Genomic DNA, 22,033 nt, shown 5'->3' on the forward strand with positions numbered 1-22,033 from the left:
TTCCCAAAATAAAGGAAATTTAAGGAAATTTACATGACAACAGAAAGCTGCCTTTGTTTTTTCTCATTAGAGATTCTTATTTCTCACTAGAAGTAAGAAAATTATTGAAAATTGAGTTTGAATCCCCCATTTAAACGCGAGCAATCCCATTTCCGGGGGTGAGGCGCTCGCCCAGCCCGGACGCTACCACTCTCCCCGCGGGTGGGACAGGGTTAGCTCCCCCTGCCGCCATCTACCTTGCGCTCGCCCAGCCCGGGCGCTACCATGCTCTGTGCGAAAGGGGGAGAGGGGATGATCCCTCCCCCCCCGCCCCCGCTCTCGCTTTTGTATGCGCGGCGTCCCCGCTGCAGCTATGGCGACGGCAGAGCCGAGGCAGGTGAGGGCGATGGGGCTTGGGGGGCACAAGCCTGGCCTGGAATGGGAGTGGCGGGCGGGGCCTGGCTGCCCGCTGCTTAGGGGCTCATGGAATAGAATCATGGAGCGGTTAGGTTGGAAGAGACCGAAAAGCTCTTCCAGTTCCAACCCACCTGCCATGGGCAGGGACACCTCCCACTGGATCAGGCTGCCCAAGGCCCATCCAACCTGGCCTGGAACACCTCCAGGGATGGGGAAGCCACCACTTCCATGGTCACCCTGTTCCAGGGCCTCACCACTCTCATTGTAAAGAAATTCTTCCTTATGTCTGGTCTAAATCTGCCCCTCTTTCAGCTTAAAACCATCCCCCTCGTCCTCTCCCTGCATTCCTTGATCAAGAGCCCCTCCCCAGCCTTCCTTTAGTATTTTTATATGGAGTCGACAACCTTCTAACGTTTATTCTCCTGTTTTCAGGAGAGTGAACCATCAGTGTAAACCATCAGTGCAAAACAAAGAATGAATTCTTCAATGTATGTTTCAGTTTCTTCTCCACACACTTACAACATGAGTAAAAACCACGTTCCTCAAAACATACTTGTGCAACCCAATTTCCACCCTGCAAGCTGGAAAAGGACATCTGTAAGCAAAAAGTTCTTTGCTTCAAGCCTGCATGACTCCCAAGGGTCTGGCTCTGAAAGCTGTGTTCAGGAGATACAGGATCAGTCAGAATCCCAGCTACAAATTAATGAAAATGAAGAGCTGGTAGGACTGGATTCTGATGAGTTGGAGAACGATAGCTTAGAAGAAGATAGCTTGGAGGACATGACTTTAAAAGAACAAGAAGGTGATGAGTATGATGCAAATCAGCATACATGCAGAATACAAAGAAATGATGGTGATGGAAGGTAAGGCACAGGGTTCTAGTACGTGAGTGGAATAGTTCTGACCCTTTGAAACCTTATGTTCTTCAGAATGTACATCACATTTTCAAGACCAAATTATACGGCCAGAGTGCTATTAGGAGCACCTACAGACCTAGTTACACACAGAGATACACTGCTTCGTTGTACCCACATTCTTAATTATGCTCCTTTCTCCAGCATAGCCTGAGCTGCTTATTGGCCACAACACCAGTGCAGGGTAGTAAGGTGGAAGAGAAAATGTCCCTCACAGACCTGTACAGGCTTCCTACACACTGGCTCCAGACACCGCATACAGAGGCAAATTCTATATGCCTGTTTAGTTGCTTCTGAAACACCCAGGCAAGAAGGTAGGAAATGGTGAACAGATACATATGAACCTCTGCTCTTAAACATTACTTGGTAAGCTAATGAGGGAAACTCCAGTTTCTTTTGTTCAATGTAGAAGCCCTGTTATTCCAGTCTACTTGATCCAACACTGCAGTCAGTGGGAGGAATCCAAGTCTGTAATGTGTTTCGGGCACTATAATGTTTAGCTGTGCATGCGAGCAACCATTGCCATGTAACTGTCAGACCTTCAGATGGTGCAGCAGCTCTAAGACCATGGGCTTTTATGGAGCTGGGCAGGGAAAGAGGACCCAAGAGAAAACAAGAACCAGTACCAACACGTCCTTTTACAGAAAGATCTGTGCTGAGCAAATCAGGCCACTTTCAGGCAAAAATTGGTGGGTTGAATAAATGCAGTCTTATCCTCATAGCTGTATAAGTCTAAAATTAAAATCTGCAGCATTACTGTCACCTTTCAACATTCTTTAGAAAGTGTTAACTTGGAACATAAAACTTAATTTGCTGGCATGTGCATAAAAGGCTTAACACTGTATAAATTGGGAATAATTCTCAAGTTTAAAGGGATTAAATTAAACCTAAAGTAATAATAATGTGCAGTTTCAATTTAATTGTCTACTTAAAGTACAATGGCAAACAAATGAAGGCTAAATGATTAATAGCATGCTTTTATTCACCTCCTCAACAGAGAAAATGGCCAGTTATTGAATATTTTATTGTGAGTGCAAATGATTTTAATTGTGCTAGAAACATACTCTAATTTTTTGTAATTTTTTTGACTGAATACTATGCTGAATGCGAGGCTCTTCATTAAATGGAAATTTGATTTTATTTTGTTTGAACTTAGCCTAGTAAATACTCAAATACAGTCCATTAACCGGAGCAAATATCACAGCATATCCATATGAAATCCACTCTCTACATCCATTACAAACCTCGGAATTTGAAGAGGAAACGCTGCATCTGTTGTCTACACCGAACGCTTTTGTGACAAGTACAGAGTCCATCTAACCTTTATACCGAGTTGGGAGGAGGAATAAAAGGTGCATTTTTTGTCTGCAGATTATTAGAGATGAAGGAGCTCTTCACACCCATTTTTTTCCCATGTGGTGACCTGGTCTGCATAATACAATTGAGCTGCCATGTGCTCGTTTCGGCACAATAGGACTCTTTAGCATTATACTGTTATATGAATCATTGCAATTATATCACATATTTCTGTACTCATTTTGAAACGTGGTCACCTATTTCTGTTTACCTGTGATATATGACAACCAGGAATAAAGTGGTTTTCACCAGTGTGAACAGTCTAATCTCTAGTACACAGGACATCACGGCATCAATGCTTCCCTGAAATGAAAAGCATTGATAGAAAAACAGATTATTTTATTATTAGGAGCCACTTGAAATATAGTCCTGAAACTAATTTAGATAGGATGCATAAATTATTTATTGAAATGTTAATATAATTAACTATGCCAGAGCTTGGAGAATCCAGCAGATCAGTACATTTCTTTTAACAGGAGCTGAAGAGTCAACCAGGTTTCAGTGCCTATAATTGTCACTTTGAAAGTCTCACCATTTGTCAGCATACAAGAAATGAGGACTGTACAGCAGGTCCAGTTAAGAAAAAACAGTGTTAAAAGCTTTTTTTCTTCCACACTCCTCACTCCTGCCACTGTCTGCACATCTCCTGGAAGCCAGTTTGTATGTATTTGGTTCCTGCAGTTGTTTTTCCTCCTGCTGGATCAGACTGTAAATCATAAATGGAATCGATTGTGAGGTTTTAAAGGCAGACCATCTTTGTTTGCTTTATGACAAATGTAGTTCAGAGCAATGACTCAGACGCTTGTTAAAGACAAATAGCCAAACCCACAAACCTTTCAGATTTGTGTTTTTCTACGCTTATCTCAATCACAGCCTATACTTAATGAGAAGTTACTTGTAAGTCTTTTATAAAGAGTTGATGTTTCGTGGGAATGAGAAGAGAGAATATAAATACAGACCTCTAGGCTGTTCTTGCTTGGATGGTCTCAAACTGGCATTTGAGAGAGTGATTTTACCAAGAATTATCATTTTTGTTTCACACAGCAGAGTCTTTGAAGAATGAGTGACATATTCTGTCTTTGGTAGGCTACAGCATTTAAAGTAAATGACAGAAGCAGGACAACAAATCATTTGATCTACTAGTACTTATGATTTCTATACTAAATTTACTTTAAATATTGTATTCAACTGTTATCTGAATGTTAGGCCAATTTATCATTCACTGATAATGAAAATTAAAAACAAAGAGGTCCTGCATAGAATTTCTACTAAAAATAAATGTTTGATAACACTGTTCTGATCCTGATCCCACAAATGGCTGTACAGTATGCACTGAAATAATTCAGTTGACTGTATCTGCAAGAAATTTGTTGTTATTGCACGCTGCAATAATATAGAATTTATACTATTATACCTAAGTAATTTTGTGTTTCTTTTTTAAATAGGAAACAACAATCTGTGGACAAATATTTTAGCCTAAGATACAATCCTAACTGGAAGAACACAAGAGAGGCAGCAGAATTTTCTGAGGCAGAAAAAGCACATCAGGTTGCTCTAGGAAGCAGTGTGGAGTTTTCACAAGATTCATTTTACCTCCATTCCAGTGGATCCCCAGAAGAAAAGAGTCAACCAGAGGCAAAGTCACAACATTCATTCTCAAAGTTTGGTACAGAATTACAGAGCTTTTGTGAACCAAATGCCGTGGTCAGCAATGATCCTTCGAGGCTGCCTGCTGAAGGGAAGGGACCTGCAGACAACTGTCATCTCAAAGACAGCTCCAGTACACACAGCAGTGCTTTGTCTCTTCAGATTCAAGGTGGTCAACCACAAAGATCAAAAACAGACTTTGTGAAAAAAAATAAACAGACTTTAGGATTACGTTCAGAGATAAATTCCTACTGTCAATTATACAGTAAAAAGCAAGAAGTTGCTCTTCAAGAGCAGGTAAGTAATTTTTCTGTGTGTTCTAATTGGTATAAAGTGAGTACTGTCTGGTGTTACAACGGAAGAGCTGTATGAGCAGGTTTGCAGAGGAGGCAAGTGGATTTAGTCTTTCGTACAACTGGTAACGTATGGTTTCCAATGAGAGTCATGTTCACTTTCTATGGAATAATTGACAAGTCCTCAATCACTCACAGCCCTGGTGATGGCCTTGTTACAAGCCTAGTTAAGGTATGTGTATTCCTGGCCACGAAGCATGTCACAGCCAGGATCTCTCACTAGTTTTTAATCTGGATGCTAAAGAAATGTCATCTTCCTTCCCTTATCAGTGGTTCTTTTTTTTGCTGCCTCTGATTTTTCTCTGCTTGGCCGACATGAATATCTCTGCTAATCACATATTCACAGTTTTGCTCAATGCAGCAAACACAAATTGCTTCTGATAGCAGAACACTGACAATTTTTTAACTTCAGTAGGAAACTTCTATGTCACCATTTACCTTAAAAAGCTGTGTTAGTGTCTTTCTGCCTGCATCAATCCTAACAAAAAAGTGCATGTGGAGTTCCCATTGAGTTTGAGAACCAGAAAACACGTTGTGGTCACATTGCTTCCAAGGGTCATGCACGGTCTCACTTATCATTGTCATTCAGGGCCACACAAATAGGAGTATCCAAGAAATAGGTGTCTGATTTGGGTGGTTGGCCAGCCCTCTCCCCCTGCTTGCTTTCTCAGCCAGGCCAAACTTTGTATCTGAACTTTCCCAGTAGGTACTGGTCATGTACAGTACTTGGAGGGCCTGGAATTCTTATGATTGACTGCGAAATGTCAGACAACTTGTGTTAAGGATTAAGCGGAAATGCAATTACAGTTCCTAATGAATGATTATACATGAGTTTGTTGCTTTTACTTGCAACTGATTATGCATAATGGGAACGTGGGAGTCACTGAATCACTGCACGAGTTGTAGGATAGAAAATTCTTAACTTGCAAAGCTACAGAGACTTTCTACTTCGGGTGACACATTTTTGAGGGCTAATGAACAGTTGACACAACACTAGAGGGCATCTGCTGACTGCATTACAGGGCGCACAACAGTGGACACGCTTTTTTCTAGCAGAGCTATTAAGAGCACTTGTTTTTTTCAGTTATAATTTGGTTGATGGTAAAAATAATTAGTGTAGATTGATGCTAATTGAAGCTGTGTTGATATGATTATGTTTACTATATGGGGAATTCGGAAAATGTTTCCTATGTAAGGATTTGAGCCAGGGATCAGGTCTTCATTGTGTAGACACTACCCAAGGAGATGGAAAAGAAAAAAGAAATCTGTTCAAATCAGGGCTACATTCTGAGATTACCTTGCTGAAGCAACTGTGGGGACAGCAGAGCTGTGACACAGCAAGAGCACGTAGAAAGGTGTGTTTTCTTTCCTTGACAAGTTGATAACAGCTGCAACAGCATCACCACCTACTGTCAGCTAGCTTTGTACTTGCTGCAGATTGGCACAGGAAGAAGTTCTTATCCTCTCTTGTTCCTAACAGAGACATCCATTGCTCCATCTTGTTGGAGGGGGTGAAGGAAGGCCTGATGAAAGGAATTTGTTGACCAGGGCTGGCCCATGAGCCAACCTTGGCCACCTCACCTGGAAAACTGTATCAAAAGTGTAGAAACACCAAATATGCAAAGAGGCGAACAAGCCACATGTCTTCTTGCTGGAGTGATCAAACATGTTCTGAATACTGCTTTTTCCTAAACTGGATTATTTTAAGCTTTGCCAGATGTTGAAGGTGCTTTTATTGATGCAATCACTATTGGCTGTCAGGTGCTGTGGTAATGAACTAGTATTTACACTGAAGCAAGTACTTTGCATACAGCTTTTTTCAACTGACATAACATCAGTTAAAACATTTGCAGACTCATTCTTGCAAGATTTACAGTTGTTGTCTCAGTGCATACAAACAGCAGGCCATATGTACCAAAGCAAACCATAAATGTGTGTTGAGCTGTATATTTAGTGATTTATATAGCATTTCAAGTTCTTCGCAGTGTTGCCTGATTCTTTAAGAACCTGATGATGAGTTTCTTTGAGAGAAAGAGAGCGAGAGAGAAAGAGAGCAAAGTAGTGGCCCAATCTAGCTCAGCTGTACTCAATATGAGTTGCTTTCCTACCTACAAGCCCCTTACTTCAAAGCAAGGAACATAATGTACAATTTTTTAATGGCTCTAGACCAAGGCACTCAGACTCTCTGCCACTGCGCCTTACCTCAGTGTAAACACCTAATCAAGATTGCCTGTGCTTCAACAATAGCAGCCAAATGCAATTCGAGAACCACAAGCCTTTGAAGTCCTCACTGCAAAGGCCGGTTTTCTAGTCTGGGATAATGACATGCCATGATTGCTGTCTTTGTTGTATCTTTTCAGTAGAGAAGCAATTATGGGCCTCAATTTAACAGAATAGGCATTACACAGCTTATGATGCTCAAAATGCAATTTCATTTGATCATTTTCTCAATTTGATTGGTATTAATAGAATAGTTCACAAAAAATGCTGGCAAAGGTTGTGTCCTGTTCCTCTTTCAAAGAGATAATGTAGAAGTATGCTTTACCTGCCAGGTAAACTCAGTTGGTTCCACCAAAAACATCTTACTGACTGCAAAGCTCTGTTTCTCCACACTAGTTCAGGGAACCAGTTTGGTAACTTTTAGTTGTGAATTTTTCTAATCACAACTAATAGGATCTGCATTGCCATTTGGAGCAATGGGAACCCCTGAAAACTCAGCAATAAACCCTACTTATTCCTAGTTGTTTTAATCTCCTACCCCTAAAGATTAGAGGCTCAGCTCCCTGGAAGGATTACATACTTGCTTCATACTGACTTCACCATTATGACTTCCAGTTAATAATTATCTTGGTCACAAATATGGCCCCAAGTTGTGCCAGGGGATATTTAGGGTGGATATTAGGAGGAATTTCTTTACTGAAATTGCTGTCAAGCATTGAAGCAGGCTGCAGAAGGAGGTAGTTGAGTCACCATCCCTGAAGGTGTTTAAAAGACAAGTAGATGTCGTACTTTGGTACTACCATGTCTGCGGCCACATGAAGATGTTCTTGTTTGTGGGCTGGCTGTTTTGTGTGAGCTGTTTGATATTGTTGCCAAGCTATGTGTATCAGATGCTTTATTTCTGCAAATACTCCATATACTTTCCTACCAACATTGCTGTGTTTTGCCATCTTTTTCTGCATGACTCCTGCTCAGGACCTTTCTGCTGTGTGTGTAACCCATCAGTATCGTGGTCCACTGGCTGATTGCTTGGACAGTGGTAACTGTCTGGTTGCTTTTCTGTTATTAGGTGAACTGCTGGCTCTCATATAATGGAGAAGCCCAGCCATTTGGGAGTTACAAGTAGATTTCTATGCTGCATTCTCCCTACAATTTTCTTTTCTAGAAAGAATACATCCTACTACCACATCATTGTTATCTGGGGTTTTGCTTCCGTTTCTCTTTTCTCTTCTAGCTGTTTGTTTATTTGTTATCTGCTCCATAATGCCTAACTTTAGCATTTTAGCTTTAACAGGTGGAAAATTATTTCTCATTCTTTCCCCAAGACTTTTAAATCCTTTCATCTGCTTGGGCTGTGGCCATAAATGTTCTTGGTTTTTAGGTTGCAGATCCTAAAACTGTTGATGAGGAACCAGTTCAGAGTGTCCTACCATTCCAGACTATGAAAATGGAGCCTGGAGACAAATGGTACCTGAAATCACAGCAGCTTAAGGTTCCTTTTTGATAGAGTATGATAATTGAAACATATATGTAAGAACATTGAAGTTTCAATATTTAAAGCTGTAATCATATTAAAGTACCAACTACTGATGATAAATTTTAATATATGTATCAGTAGATAATCATCAAAATTTAATTCATATGCGGCTTTATATACTGAATCATTTAAATCAAAATAGGTCTCAAATCCCAAGAAATCCTGAGCTCATGGAATCTTATATATTTAGGATGTTATTTTGTTCATACTAATGTAAATAAAAAGCATGAACTAGTACCTGGTCCTGTTCGATGGTTTGTGAGGATTCTGAGCTGGAACTTAACTGCTGTTGTATTATTTGTCCCCTAAAGCCCCACTGAACATCAAGGAGTTCCTATAAAGCAGAAAATATTACAAGTAGAGAAAGTTGCACTGATCAAGACAATGGGATAGTTTTTGAAGCAATAAAAGAGACCAGGTTATCATCACTGATGAAAAACCAAGAACTTTAGAGCCAGAACTTCAAGCCAACTGTGATTATTATTAGCAAACTATTTACTCTCTTTGCATTAAATGTATTTGAAGTAATTCAGGCAGACTGTTTAAATGCCCCACTGTTCACTTAAGACTGGAAGTTGTACGTCTGTAAAGGACAAACTAGATCTTATGCTGCTGTTCATGAGAGATGCGCTTTGTATATGGAATTTCAGAATGAAAGGGGTATTTTACAGGGCTGTTTATTCCATTTAAAGGGGAAAACATTGGCCTGTTCCCAGTTTGGCAGCAGTCCATGCTTCCGCCAGTGGCACAGTATGCCAGAACATTAATCATTACAGCAGTGGCCAAGCTAACAAATCATCATCTTGGCACCAGGAGTCAGGATTCCCCAGTGTTAAAGCTTTTGCCAAAACATTCTGCTCTATATGTGGATTTAATACCTACCATTAAGTAGTTATTCTGAGTGCATATGCTATGTAGTGATTGCAAGTGTTGCTAACAAAAGAACCCTAGAGAGATGGGAGGATGAAATGGAGGATTTTAGCTCTGACAAAGATTAAATGGACTGAGAATGGATTTGTATATTCCTTAGAAGGAAAGCTGTGTCTTTCCTCAAAATGGGCAATACCCGATGGCTGTAATTGGAAAGTGATAAGTTGTAAATAAGCTCCAGATTTGGAGTATGTTGGTTTAGCTCAAGACAGTAGTCCTGGTGTGCTTAAATTCTTGAACTGTTTCTTATCATTTGGATAACGATTTGCAGGATACAGGGAGGAGTATGTGGTTTAGAAATTAAATAATTTAAATAGTTGGCATCAGTCTGTTTCTACTACCTAATAGTGTGTATGTAACCATCTTTTTCCTGAAATTTAGTACAATTTGCTTTCATTAGATGATAAAACCCAAGAACTGACTTGATCTTTTAACCGTTTTCCCCAAATGGCTGACAATGAGCTACCACTTGTCTACAGGATTAGTAACAAGTAGTCCTGTGCAGTTCAGGGCACCTATTTTTGCACCTCATTCTGATAAGACTCCTTCAGTCCACATTTACCACAGCATCATTTCCTAGGTATGGTCTTCATCTGTAAGGAACTATTTTTATGGTATTCTGCTTCAGAATTTGTCTCAGGCTCCTAAGCACAGTTTTGATGCAGTGTTATGCATTGTGTGTGCAGCACCTGAATAGCATCTGTGCTTCTGTTCTCAACGGGGGGGTCCTACATAGTTTAATTTTGGATTACGTCTAGCCAGGCCATCACCTGATCTGGCCACAAGCATAATTTACCAAGTCAGGGTTAGATACAAGCAACATGGAGTGATTTTGGTGGGTCTAGTAATACTGCAAACTGGCCTCACTCACTCATAACTAATACATTAAAGAACTGTTATCATAGTCTTGAAGGATCAATACCATACCCATGTCTTTTTAAGGGCCCTGCTATCAGCATGCTGTGTTAATTCAAAAACCCCAGGCCCAAAGCCTTACAAATACCACAAAGAAAGGCTGTTCTCTATGCCATAGTAGACTTCAGGACATGGATGCTTTTCCTTTTACACCTCACTCTCTACTGAGAGCTCACTTTTAAAACCAAACTCCGTTGCTATGTTCATTTAGCCCTATGAAACACTGCTGTAACCCTTTTCTAGCTGTGAGTGTACATTAAGCAGGAGTGGCTGGCTCCATACATCCCTGATTTTCAAAGGGACAGATAATGATGCACTGCAGCCTGTTCAAGGCACCACATTGACACTAGTTCGTAGTTCACTACATGTTCAGAACTCAGCTTCGTTGTAACCTGCACAGCTCTGTATGGGCTGTCTAAAATAGGAATGTTGTCCTGTATTAGAATGATAAAACATGATGTAATTGAGTCAAAACATCAGTTAATCAGTTAATTCATGGAATTCTAAGAAACTGCTACATGAAAGGCATCGCAACAGGCAAACTTACCCATACATTCACTATGAGAGTGGTGAGGCACTGGAACAGGTTGCCCAGGGAAGTTATGGCTGCCCCATCCCTGAAGGTGTTCAAGGCCAGGTTGGATGGGCCTTGGGCAGCGTGATCCAGTGGGAGGTGTCCTGCCCATCACAGGGGGTTTGAAACTAGAAAATCTTTAAGGTCCCTTCCAACCCAAACTATTCTATGATTCTATATGGTTGTATATTGTTGACCTTAATGAATGTATAAACCAGCAACCACTGAAATTCACCTCACTTTTGATGACTTGTTTTAGGATTACCAAAATAATTCATCCCAGAGAAATACAATCAAATCCAACCAGAGTCTCAAAGGGAGAACTGTCCCAAGGAATGATAGCCAGCGGCTGCCAGGAGGACCAGCAGAACCAAAGTCTTGCCACTGCAAGCACTGCCAAATACCAGAATTTAAGACTGCTCCCATGCAGGCAGTGGAGCACAACAATAACATCACACAGCAGAAATGGCTGCATTCGAGTCCTTGTGTTGGCCCTGACACCAATAGAGCAGCAAATACAGATACTTGCTTAAATAATTTCCCAAATTCAAGACTTTTCTTTAATCAGGATTTTACATCTATCTGTCCTTTTCATCCAACATTACATAAATTTAACCCAGTGGAGGATGTATCTCCAGCACATACCAGCAAGGAAAACATGAAATGTCAGCACGATCCTCCAAATGGACTTGCACAGGACCAGCAACATTTATACAACCATGCCACTTTGCAGCTTTCTGCGGGAGATGAGAGCACCAAAGGTCAAACACATCCAAATCAGAGGAATACTTCATCTACTTTTAATGCCAGTTTTCAAGAATTGGTGAAGAATCAAGTATCACGTCAGGACTGCAAAGGACACATTTGTGTTGATAAAAGGTATCAGAACTATGCTGTCAGTAGTTTGTGGTAAAGATCTGTGTTAGAGCAGTATTATTACATTATGATGCCCAGAAAAAATAGAAATGGGCAAAAAAAGTTTTAAATCCTAAGTATAAAATTCTTTTGCTAAAAACCTGCCACTCTAGATTACTACTACTTTAAGATTCATTATAACTATTGATTTTTAAATATGGTACTGGAAGAGGCCAGTTCTGTACTCCAGGCTTTCCTGCATATACAATTTTCCATAACTGAAAGTTTCCTTCTGAAAGGCTAGAAGGTGAAGTTTAAGAAAGAGATAGATGAAAGCACTGTGCATAAACCAAGCCTACTGCTGTCTACGCAGTTATATCAAAACTTGCCTTGCAGTGAGTATCCACAGAGTCATTCCCTACCAATTCTGGCTTGCCTAGCAAAGGGCATAAAAGTCCTTAGTTTTGTAGAATTTCACCTGCCTTGATAAAAAATTAAGGTTTTATTTCATGTAGACAATTAATTCTTTCAGTACTCGGCAGGCCTGATCCAAAATAATTTAAAGGCAGTTTTCATTGGCTTAAGCTCACTTTGCGTCAAGTTGAAAGCTTCCCTGTCTATAATTTTTTTAAATTTTTTAATTTAAATGGTTTCCGTATACTTGGATGCAAGCAAAGTCAGTCATGAAATAGCCGTCTTTCCATCTTCATGTTCCCAGTACATCCAATGAGCAGGGATCATTCCATGTACAGACTGCTTGTTGAGCTACGTGCTGTATACAAATTTCTTTTTTTCCCTCCCTCTTTCTTTTTTGAGGCCTTCTCAATCTTCTGCTCATAGTTCACCAACAGCCCCTCCCTGCACAACCTCCCAGATTATACAAATGATGGAGCAACACTATGAAGAATTCATCTCTTTGGCAGAAGGTGACCTGGCTGACAGGAACCTGTTCAGCCTGCTTCCACCTATAACCCCACAAGTAGCAAGTGGTTTGGAGGTAGATCTGGGGAGCGGTGAAGGAAAACCAGTGAAAATAAGCCGAAGGAACTCAGAAGGATATCCCATGCAAACGGAAGAGCCCAAAGTCAGCAAGAAGGTAAGCAAATAGATGTGGATTGGATGCATTCACATTTCTATTTCCCCCCTCTGATTAATATTTCTTGCTTAATAATCGAAAGATCTTCACAAAAAGAAAAAGAGTGGGGACTGAGAAACATTTCATAGTTACAAAGAGTGCACTGGCACACACCAACTTGCCCAGAGCATTAAAAACCAAGGAACAAAGTGGAAACAGACACTAAAATCATTTTAGTCTAAAAAGCAGGGCCATTCATGACAAGCTCTCCCTGTGTCACTTTCAGTCTTGATTAGCTCTAAGAACACAGAGAGCAGTGTTTGTGCTTTAAGTTATCCAGTGATAAAATGATATAGAATAAAGCTGTTTTTATAAAGCAGCAGGTAGCCAGGCCTCAGATCTGAGCAGACCATTATCCTGGTCATGCTCATTTGCTATCCAAATCAAATCTCTTGGTTTCCAAGGGAATCAAACAGCACAACAACAAACTTAGAGGATTTGTAAAGCTAACAGCATAAACTTTATTACAAGTCTCCTGATGATCCTGTTTGGGTCCTTATTAAAACTTGGTTCTTTTTGTCTTTTCTGTGTGTCCAGTTCCATGCTGTAACCAGTTAACACAAAGGCAGGGGAGCAGCATAAAGCTATCCCTGTGCGTCCATGACAAATTAAATGTTTTAGAAGTTAGCTCCAAATCTCAGGGCAGACAAACTAAGCTGGAATAATTACTCAAGTGTTTCATCTAGGAGCAGTTTGTGTGTTGCTGCTTGAGTGCCTCTAAGAAGAATTAGCTGGATTATAAGAGTAACTGAAGGGCAGATTTCCTTGCCTTTCTGTTCTACTGAGTTCAAACCATTGTTTCTATCCTGTATTTCCAGTAGCTTTCTCACACTTCACATGTAAGGAATAACAGAGAATGACTCTGTGTTTCTCAGAAAAATCCAATTTTCTCTAATAAATGCGATCATACTTATCACATGAAGTGAGAAAACCCTCGTGATAGACAGCCAAATGATTCAGTACTTCACAATACTTTAAATTAAAAGTTAGGTGTAAATATATCACAAGAGAATAGGGATAACTGACAGAAAGAAATATCAAATAGAAAATTCAGTCCATAGAATTAGTTTCCTTGCAGCCGAGTTTAACTTGAACATGTCCTTTGAGGAAATGCATCTCTTATTTGCATAAAGAAATTTCTTGCTGTCTCTGCATTACCCTGTGAATGAAAGTACAGCAGAGCTGATCGTTATGAGTGTCTGCTGACGAGTTTTTAAAACGTAACCCACTTGTAGAAATTAATCTAGTGTTCTTGAAGGAGATTTAAAAGATTCTGGAAGTACTGGGGTCTTTTTAGTCACGTCATGAAATACTGAATCAGCATCACCCGTCACTCATCTTCTGTGTTCCGTATGCACTTGTAAAGCTTTGGCTGTGCTGTAAGGCATATATTTTTCCACCGTCTGTGAACAGTTTTCCTTTGCAGTTTTGAGAACAAAGAAAGGTTACTATTGCTAATAATATTTGCCTAATCTTTTTTACCACCAAAATCGGGTGCTTTTATCTGTTTCTCTTACAACAGTTTCTTTAGAGTTTCATTCTAACAACGGTCAAATGGGTCACTTTAAGCTGTTTAAAGCTCACAAAAGATCTTTTTTGACTGAGAAAGTATTGCTTTGTGATTTGGAGAAGTGGTAATTACGTTGCCCCGATTCAATGGAAATACAGTGTAATCTGACTTGTGCAATTAACTCAATCTTTTTGGTTACTTACAGTCCTTGAAATGAGACATGCCAGAGGTAAGGCTGAGACGGCAAGTTCAATTCTGCTGTTATCTTGGCTGTCCACTGCAAGGCTTGCTTTAATTGTTGCCTCCATACAAATCATGTCAAGGAAAATCTGTCACTGCTCTTTGTTTTTCAGCCATGTAGCTCAAAAGCCTACATGAATCTGAATGTGAAGCTTGGAGGCCTTGGACCTGACTATGAAGCGATCAAAGAGAAAGTAAGCAGTCCCTATTCTATGGACTGTTTTGCAGTTGTGCAAAATGAACTTGGAGGGGGAAGAATGGCAGAGAAATCGCTACTGAGAAGTAACTTGTGTTTGCCTAGTACTTAGTGTCCTTGACTCTAGGTCTAGCTTGAGATCCTAAGGGGAGATTCAAATAGAAGGAAAGACAACTCTATTGTGGATAATTTTAGCCTTCTAATTTTGTAGTTCCGGAAACCAGGAGTAGTTCACAGAATTCAACAGGGCTAATTGCACATAAGTAAATTATACACTCGCTGAGTCGCATTGTCATTCGCAGTGTAGAAGGTTTGCCTAGCCTTCAGAGTGGAAGGAAACCAAGAAGTTGTGTAAACACAAGAAGAAAATAGCTAGATGCGCGGTATCCTGTTGGAAACAGATTGTTCAGAACAAGTATCTGAATCCTTTGACCTGTTCTCTGCTGATAAGAAGGGTCTGGCAGCAGCTCTAAGGTGCTGCAAACTCCACTGTGTGTGCTCTGAAGCACTTTTAATCTGACAACAGGTGATTTTTATGGTAATCTTTATCTAAACATTGTAGGACAGCAGGGAAAAAAATGATCATCCCTTTGGAGTCAATGAGAAGCCCCTGTATTTTCTTCCTTCTTGCCACAAATGAAATGGATTAGAGATCTGAAGTTGGAATGGCCAGAGTGGGGCCTAGCCCAGGACTCTGTGTGTTTTAGCACCATGACAGCGCTGGAACCTGGGATGCCACTGGGTGTCATGGCATTGAAGGGGAGTAATTGACATTGGCTGATAAACAGGATCAGCAGAGCATAGTGCTGAACTTGAGCATAATGAATTGTTGCAAATATAAAGAGACAAAATATCAGTTAAGTAAATGAAGCACCTTATTCAGGGGCTTAAAAGTCATTGCAAAAGCTGACAGAAATGAATTCAGCCATTTTGGAACTGAACAGCTATATTGGAACATTCACAATAAAGATGCCTCTGTTGCATTTCTGTTCAGCTCTATCCTTGATACAGTCCAGGAAAAAGCTCTTAAAAATGAAGAGTAACTTAAAAAGCTGTGCCATTTATCAGGATTTCTTGTTGTGTTCTGCTGAGGAAAGATCAATAGCATGGCCAGGTTAAACAGCAACAGAGGTGTAGATGGAAGGCTCCAGTGGAAAAACTGTTTCATTGATGGACCCACCAAGACATTTAATTAACCCTACACTTTTCCTTTTGTCAGAAAGAGAAGTTAAAGCAGCAAAAGGAATATGCAAAGCAAATTAAGGAACACAATATGAAAAACATTGCTTCAGTTCAGAGGGTACCTACAAAACTCCGGGTCACATATTCAGTGTCAAGACAGAAGGTAAGAACAGAGTCCCTTTAAAATGCATGCAGGAGGTTATTCTGGACTCCACACAAACAAAAATAAAAGCATAAATTGAACTCACAGAAGGCTAAAATAGTTTCTTCGTTTTGATTTTCCTTTTAACAACTCTAAGGACTTCTGCTCTCACAGTATCCTGGCAGGTGCTCTTCTGTGCTTCTACTCTGTCAGGACTGTAGATGTGTGCCAGGAGTTGCTGATGTCTTTGCCAATGGCAAAGTTAAGTCTTTGCACCTGCCTTACTCGTGATGAGAGTGGAAATGGAGCAGTACTCCACCCAAGCTACCAGCACTCAACTTGGCTTAAACAGCTAGTGATATTTTCCTGGGGAATAAAGGAGAGTGGGAACCTCCTAGAAACACTACCCAGTGCAGCACATGTTCTCCTTCACATCGGCAGTGGAGGCCACACAACTGCAGAGTGCACTCTTTTAATGGACCACAGATATCCTCTTGTTAGTCTATTATCCACCTGCCTGTCAGTCTCACTCACAAACTCTTTCACTTCAGTTGCATAGCTACAGTAATTGCTCTTATTTTTCAAGCCTGTACAACATCACTTTAGCCTTCACTGGCCTTCAAAAATAGCCCAAATGAGCAACAACTGACTACATGACAGTGGCTTGCATAAACAAACAAAGGAGCACCTTTTTCCCCTTGCAGGAAGTAATAAAGCTCTGGAAATAGCTTATGTTTTATCCAAGAGTTCTGCAGGAACTCACCTGCCTGGTGCTGAAAGCCAAGGTAACAAATGAAAACTGCACACTTCAGGAACAAAGTTTTGGAGTTTAATATCAGTTGAATTCCTCAGTTACTTGCATTGATTTCCAAATCTCACATAAACCACAAAGAGATGAAACTGCTTTCCTTGGATGCCAAGAGGGCTTTGGATTCCTTCAGAAGATTTCCCAGACTCTCTTTCACCAAGAATGTGAGATAATGCAATTTCCACTTGAGACATACAGGTGTTTCCAAATACACACGACAAGCACAGACACCAGAAAATGGCCCAGGTTAAACAAAGGGGCTCTCAGTTTCAGGACTTCTGTGATGCTGTTCCCATTCCCTCTGCAAGACAGCCTTCCAAGTTCCACACGTCATTCCAGACTATGCTTTGCATTCCTCTCAGCATGGCCTTGCTTGGCTTCACTGAGACCTGCCAGATCTAGGGCAACAGCTTGAGTACTCCCGGTTTTAATTTTGGTAGTTAAATCTATCATACAGTAGAAACAGCCCAGTTGAACAGAACTTCCATCCTACTTGTTTGCACAATGTAGCCTTTAGCTGCCTCTCACACAACAGGATCAGCAATTAGGAGAACTATTAATTTGACTCAATGTAGAAACACCTACAATTAGGAAATATTGGCCAGGTTTCTCGTAATTGGTAACCCAAATTTTCTTGTCTTTAGGCACTGGAGTACGCTAAGAAGATTCCCAGACCAAAGACTTTCGCAACAAGACAATCAGATGAAGAGGTGAAAGAGAAAAGAATTCCACCATGGACTTTAAATGGAGACAGTTTACCTCAAATTACATCGTTGGAAACTTTGCAAAATAGACACGAGAAGGAGAAGCAAATTGTAGCTGCTTTCAGAACCCTTCATATCTTATAACTATTTAGAAATTATTAGGGATATCTTCAAGGCAAAAATATCTGACCTGTTTAGTTACAAGGTATGACCATCACATATTTTTTTACCATCATTCTTAGACATGTCAAACATATGGGCTTATCTCTAAAGCATTAAAAAAGAACCACCAGCATCATTTGATGATCTTAAAACAGCAATATTTCTCTTTCTGAAGTGCAGAGGAGACTTTGGCAGCCAAAAGTAATTCATTGATGACAAGAAAGAGAACAAAAATGGGCACCAAACGTAGCAATTGGTAATGATACAATGCTAATTATTCAAATGTAATTCTGATATCTGTTAGTGAATAGTTGTCACATCAAAACCAAAATTTTGTAGCTTCATCTGGGAGAACATTCAGAACAAGTACTGGCTGATCATACAATCTGTTGTTAGCCAGAAGCAGTTGGAACATATATTGAGTAACTAAGGATAATTGAGAGCTCTGTGTTTGAGAGGAAACAGCTTTTAACAGATTAAATCTACAAAAGTAACAACAAACAGATGGGTTTGTTGTGATGATTCCATTTCTTTAACTTAGTAAATTATGAATTAAGTCAACATATGAAATGTGATTAGAACACACAGCAAGGGAATTTTGAAGAAAACACACCAAAATCTCTTAGACCATAGGCTAGTTGAAAGGAAGAAAGAAGAAAACCAGCCTTGTGATTATGTGTAATTGCTTTATCCAATGTTTTAGGTCCCCCTCTCATAGAATCACAGAATGCCCTGAGTTGGAAGGGATGCACAAGTATCATTGAGTCCAGCTCCTGTCCCAGTACAGGACAACCCCAATATTCACACCGTGTATCTGAGGGTGTTGGCCAAACGATTCTGCAATATTGTCAGGCTTGGTGCCATGACTGCTTCCCTGGGAGCTGTTCCAGTGCTCCACCACCCTCTGGGGGAAGAACTCCTGATATTAAACCTAACCCTCCCCTGGCACATCTTCCTGCCATTCCCTCAGGTCCCGTCACTGGTTGCCAGAGAGAAGAGCTCAGCACTTTCTCCTCCTTCCCTTGTGAGGAAGCTGCAGACCGCAATGAGGTCTCCCCTCTCCTGGTTCCATATTTGTATGGGAGGACAGAGAGAATTAGTCTTTGGGGAAAAAAGGGAGTTTGAGTCTCCTTGAAGGTGGCTGACAATGGAAAGGTAAGGTGGAGAATAAAAGAGAGACTGTCTTTGAAATGACTTTCTTAGAAATGTATAAGGTTCAACACGTTTCTGGGTTAACATTTCCTTGGCTGGATGTCTCACAGGAAAGACAGTTTTTCAGTAGTTGTACAGTGAAGTTAGGGCATTGCAGGTATGACATACATTGCTGGAAAGGTTTTACGTCTTTAATTTTATAGAGTCCTGGATGAGTTTGGTCTGGATCTCACAGTCCTCAGGGTGCCTCAGTCCTCTCCAAAGTGGATTGACTGCTGAAACACAGCCTGCAGGATCTCCAATCCATCTCCTGACCTAATACAGGAAAAACTGACCACCATACTGCATCCCTCCATCAAGGAAAAGGGACATGGTCCTTTCTTTAAAGCCCTGCTGACCTACCTGAGAGATAGGAAGTTCTCTACCCTGTTGGTTGCCTCCCACCACATGCACCGAATTGGACTGGTAGCCTTCACAGGCAAAAGTTTGTACGCACATAATCTTTGGGGGAAATGTGGTGAAGAAGGGTCTTCCAGCATGGAGAATGTGACTCAGGTTGCAGGGGAAGTGTTTTGTGTATCGGAGCACAGCAGTGGACATCTTCGAACGACCACTGCAGCTTCTGGAACAGGGCCATCCTCAACCCAAGGTTCCTTTAGGAGCTGCTTTTAGCCACTGTTTATAGACTATGCATGCCCCTGGCGTGATCCATCAAGCTAGGTTGGGTAAATGTTTCCATGCTCTGCTAGTTGCTGCTTTTCTACTTTTATTTTTAGACCAAATGGGAACACTTTGAAGCATTTCTGATTAGGGAACTTCAACTTGTTGTTTCTGCTAAAAAGTGATAATCCCCCCTTAATACAAACCTCAAGTACCTATTTTAATGAAACCTTCAGATGAATATCAAAGAGCTATTTACTCATATCTAATATTTTAATTAGATTATATTCTCAATTTAACCCATTAAACCCCCTTTGATGATCTCCATGTTTAGTGTTTAGCCCCAGATGCTGAAGGTAATGAATATTGGACCTTTGATTTAATGAGAACTTCTGCCTTTCCAGCCTGATTCCCTTTGTATCCCCCTTTTTTTATTTTCTGAGCTATAGAATTCAGTTAATTGAAGAAGTCTCTTACCACCACACATTAAGGAACCTAAATTAGCATCCCTTTTCTGATTAGAAAATGCAAGCAGACATTTTCTCTTTGATCTGAGGATTGAGTTGAAGTAGGCAACAGCCCCCTGAAAATGAGCTGATGGCCTTATTATTTGCCTGACATGCAGATGCGTCCATGTGGTGCAAAATGCTTAATGTCTTAATTGATCACCTTCCTCCCTATCTGTCATCCTACCTTTTAGATCTCTCATAAATTAGGGTGATCTTTCTGGGTGGGTGGTATGTCTGGGGTGTGGGTTTTTTTAACTAAAATAGTGATCTTTTAGGGCACATTTAAATACTAAACCCCTGCTAAACTACAAGCCATGCATACTTATATGATGCTGCATCGGGGAGGGGATATAAGAACACAGATCCTGATCATCTCACAATCCATTCGGAAAGGACTGTTGTTTTTTCTTCTCTCCCAGAAAAAGACATTATTTGCAGCATATGTGGAAAGAAAATCTTTTGATCTGCCTCAATACTAATGCAAATTTTTCCTGTGTGTAACAGATACAGTGGGACAAAAAGAGGCCATACAAGTAAATGATGAACATCCGTCTGCTTAAAAGCAAAGGCCACAACTTGATGTCTTTCAAATTAGGAAGGCAAGGAATTTAAATAAGAAAAAGGCCGTAAATTTTCCATTAAGTATTCAGGGAGAGATTGAGATGGAGTAGAACCTGCCTGCTGTAGTCCTGTGGCTCCAACAGAGCTATCACAGAACATGGTGTCACTCACCGGGAGCACAGCTGGCTCACGGGCGCAGGAACGCATTTGTGTGCATCACCCAGCAGGACTTCTCAACGTCTTGGCAGGCCCGTTCTATTGCTACTGTTTCTCGACATTTTAGATTCAGGAAGCCTAAAAGCTGAGGCTGCCTTCAGTAGTCAAAGAAGCAGCATCAGCTCTACTTAGGAGCAACGCTGCTGCAGTAGCATCACCATCATGTTTCTTTTGACGGTAGATAGTCAGCTTCTCACCACTACCTCACAAAAGGTACAAACAGTTGGCTTGAAGGCTGCTTACTCCAACAAAACATACTGGTTTATCGGTTAAAAACATTAAATAAGGCAGTGCCTAAAAGCCGTGTTCTGTTATTACATCTCTGAAGACAAAGTGTCAAAGGTGAGGACTGCAAACAAGATGAGATTAGGTCTAACTCCTGCAGTGACTGAATGCTCCAAATAGGCTTGAGCAACCTATAGTGTCTGAACAGCCCACAAGCTAAGCATGTGATCATTATCATCTCCCATTAGGGATCAATTCTACAGTAAATTATAATCGCACAATTGGAGGTGTCCAATGCCAGGATGGATGGGGCTTGGGCAGCCTGATCTAGTGGGACGGGTCCCTTCCCATTGTTTGGAACTAGTGTTGTGCTGAACAACCCCAACTCCCTCAGCCTGTCCCCATACAGGAGGTGCTCCAGCCCTCCAATCATCTTTGTAGCCTCCTCTGGACCTGTTCACTTTGTAATTGCCCATACAGCCTGCGTGTCTGAGTGGCTTTTACACAGCTCCGGACAGAGAAGTGAAAAACTTTGGTTGGAACTGCTTTGCAGTCTCATTAAAGTTCAAAACGTAAAGGGCAGCAGACAGGAAAACGCTCAAATTAAAAAGCAAACCAGAAAGCAAAGGTTCACAGAAGGATTTTATAGACTTTTTTTTGTTTGTTTTCTTTACTGAAAAAAAAGCCAGCAACAAATGTTAGCCACTTTGGGTGTGAATTAGATTAACGGGAAACAATTCCATTTAAAAAAAAAAAAACACATGGAAGAATTTTAATGCAAATCAGGACTTCAGTGGATATCTTGAAAAAATAGGAAATCCACCAAGATTTCCTTTTTTCCAGAAATTATTTCTTGCAAGCCGTTTCCATCCCAGCATTTCCCAAACACGTAAATATTGGGGGACGGGGAAAAAAAGAGCCAGCTCTAAACAGT

The 22,033-nt window shown here is 40.6% G+C and overlaps 1 protein-coding gene across 4 annotated transcripts; it reads left to right on the forward strand.

Annotated features, from left to right (window-relative positions):
* Positions 1-246: 246 nt before the first annotated feature.
* On the forward strand, positions 247-21,521 carry JHY (junctional cadherin complex regulator). Of its 4 annotated transcripts, XR_008453447.1 has the most exons (9): positions 247-376; positions 829-1,259; positions 4,112-4,610; positions 11,102-11,721; positions 12,514-12,793; positions 14,696-14,776; positions 15,998-16,123; positions 17,555-17,819; positions 19,132-21,521. XR_008453447.1 is itself a non-coding variant. In XM_054087206.1 (8 exons), exons 2-8 carry the CDS (start codon positions 871-873, stop codon positions 17,756-17,758), a joined length of 2,199 nt encoding a protein of 732 aa, XP_053943181.1. In that variant the 5' UTR covers positions 247-376; positions 829-870; the 3' UTR covers positions 17,759-18,814. The 4 variants fall into 4 exon arrangements, 3 of the variants coding, with proteins under 3 accessions (XP_053943181.1, XP_053943183.1, XP_053943182.1); XM_054087206.1 differs by lacking the exon at positions 19,132-21,521 and having other exon boundaries at positions 17,555-18,814; XM_054087208.1 differs by lacking the exon at positions 19,132-21,521 and having other exon boundaries at positions 829-884; positions 17,555-18,814.
* Positions 21,522-22,033: the final 512 nt, after the last annotated feature.

Source organism: Cuculus canorus, chromosome 23 (genome assembly GCF_017976375.1).
Source record: "Cuculus canorus isolate bCucCan1 chromosome 23, bCucCan1.pri, whole genome shotgun sequence".
NCBI classification, from domain to species: domain Eukaryota; kingdom Metazoa; phylum Chordata; class Aves; order Cuculiformes; family Cuculidae; genus Cuculus; species Cuculus canorus.

What these genes read in the sequence shown, in the direction of transcription:
- JHY (XM_054087206.1), top strand. Translation starts at nt 871, where the DNA reads ATGAATTCTTCAATGTATGTTTCAGTTTCTTCTCCACACACTTACAAC. An exon ending in AGAAATGATGGTGATGGAAG is followed by an intron (nt 1,260 to 4,111) that starts GTAAGGCACAGG and finishes TTTTTTAAATAG; the next exon opens with GAAACAACAATCTGTGGACA. An exon ending in ATTCAGTGTCAAGACAGAAG is followed by an intron (nt 16,124 to 17,554) that starts GTAAGAACAGAG and finishes TCTTGTCTTTAG; the next exon opens with GCACTGGAGTACGCTAAGAA.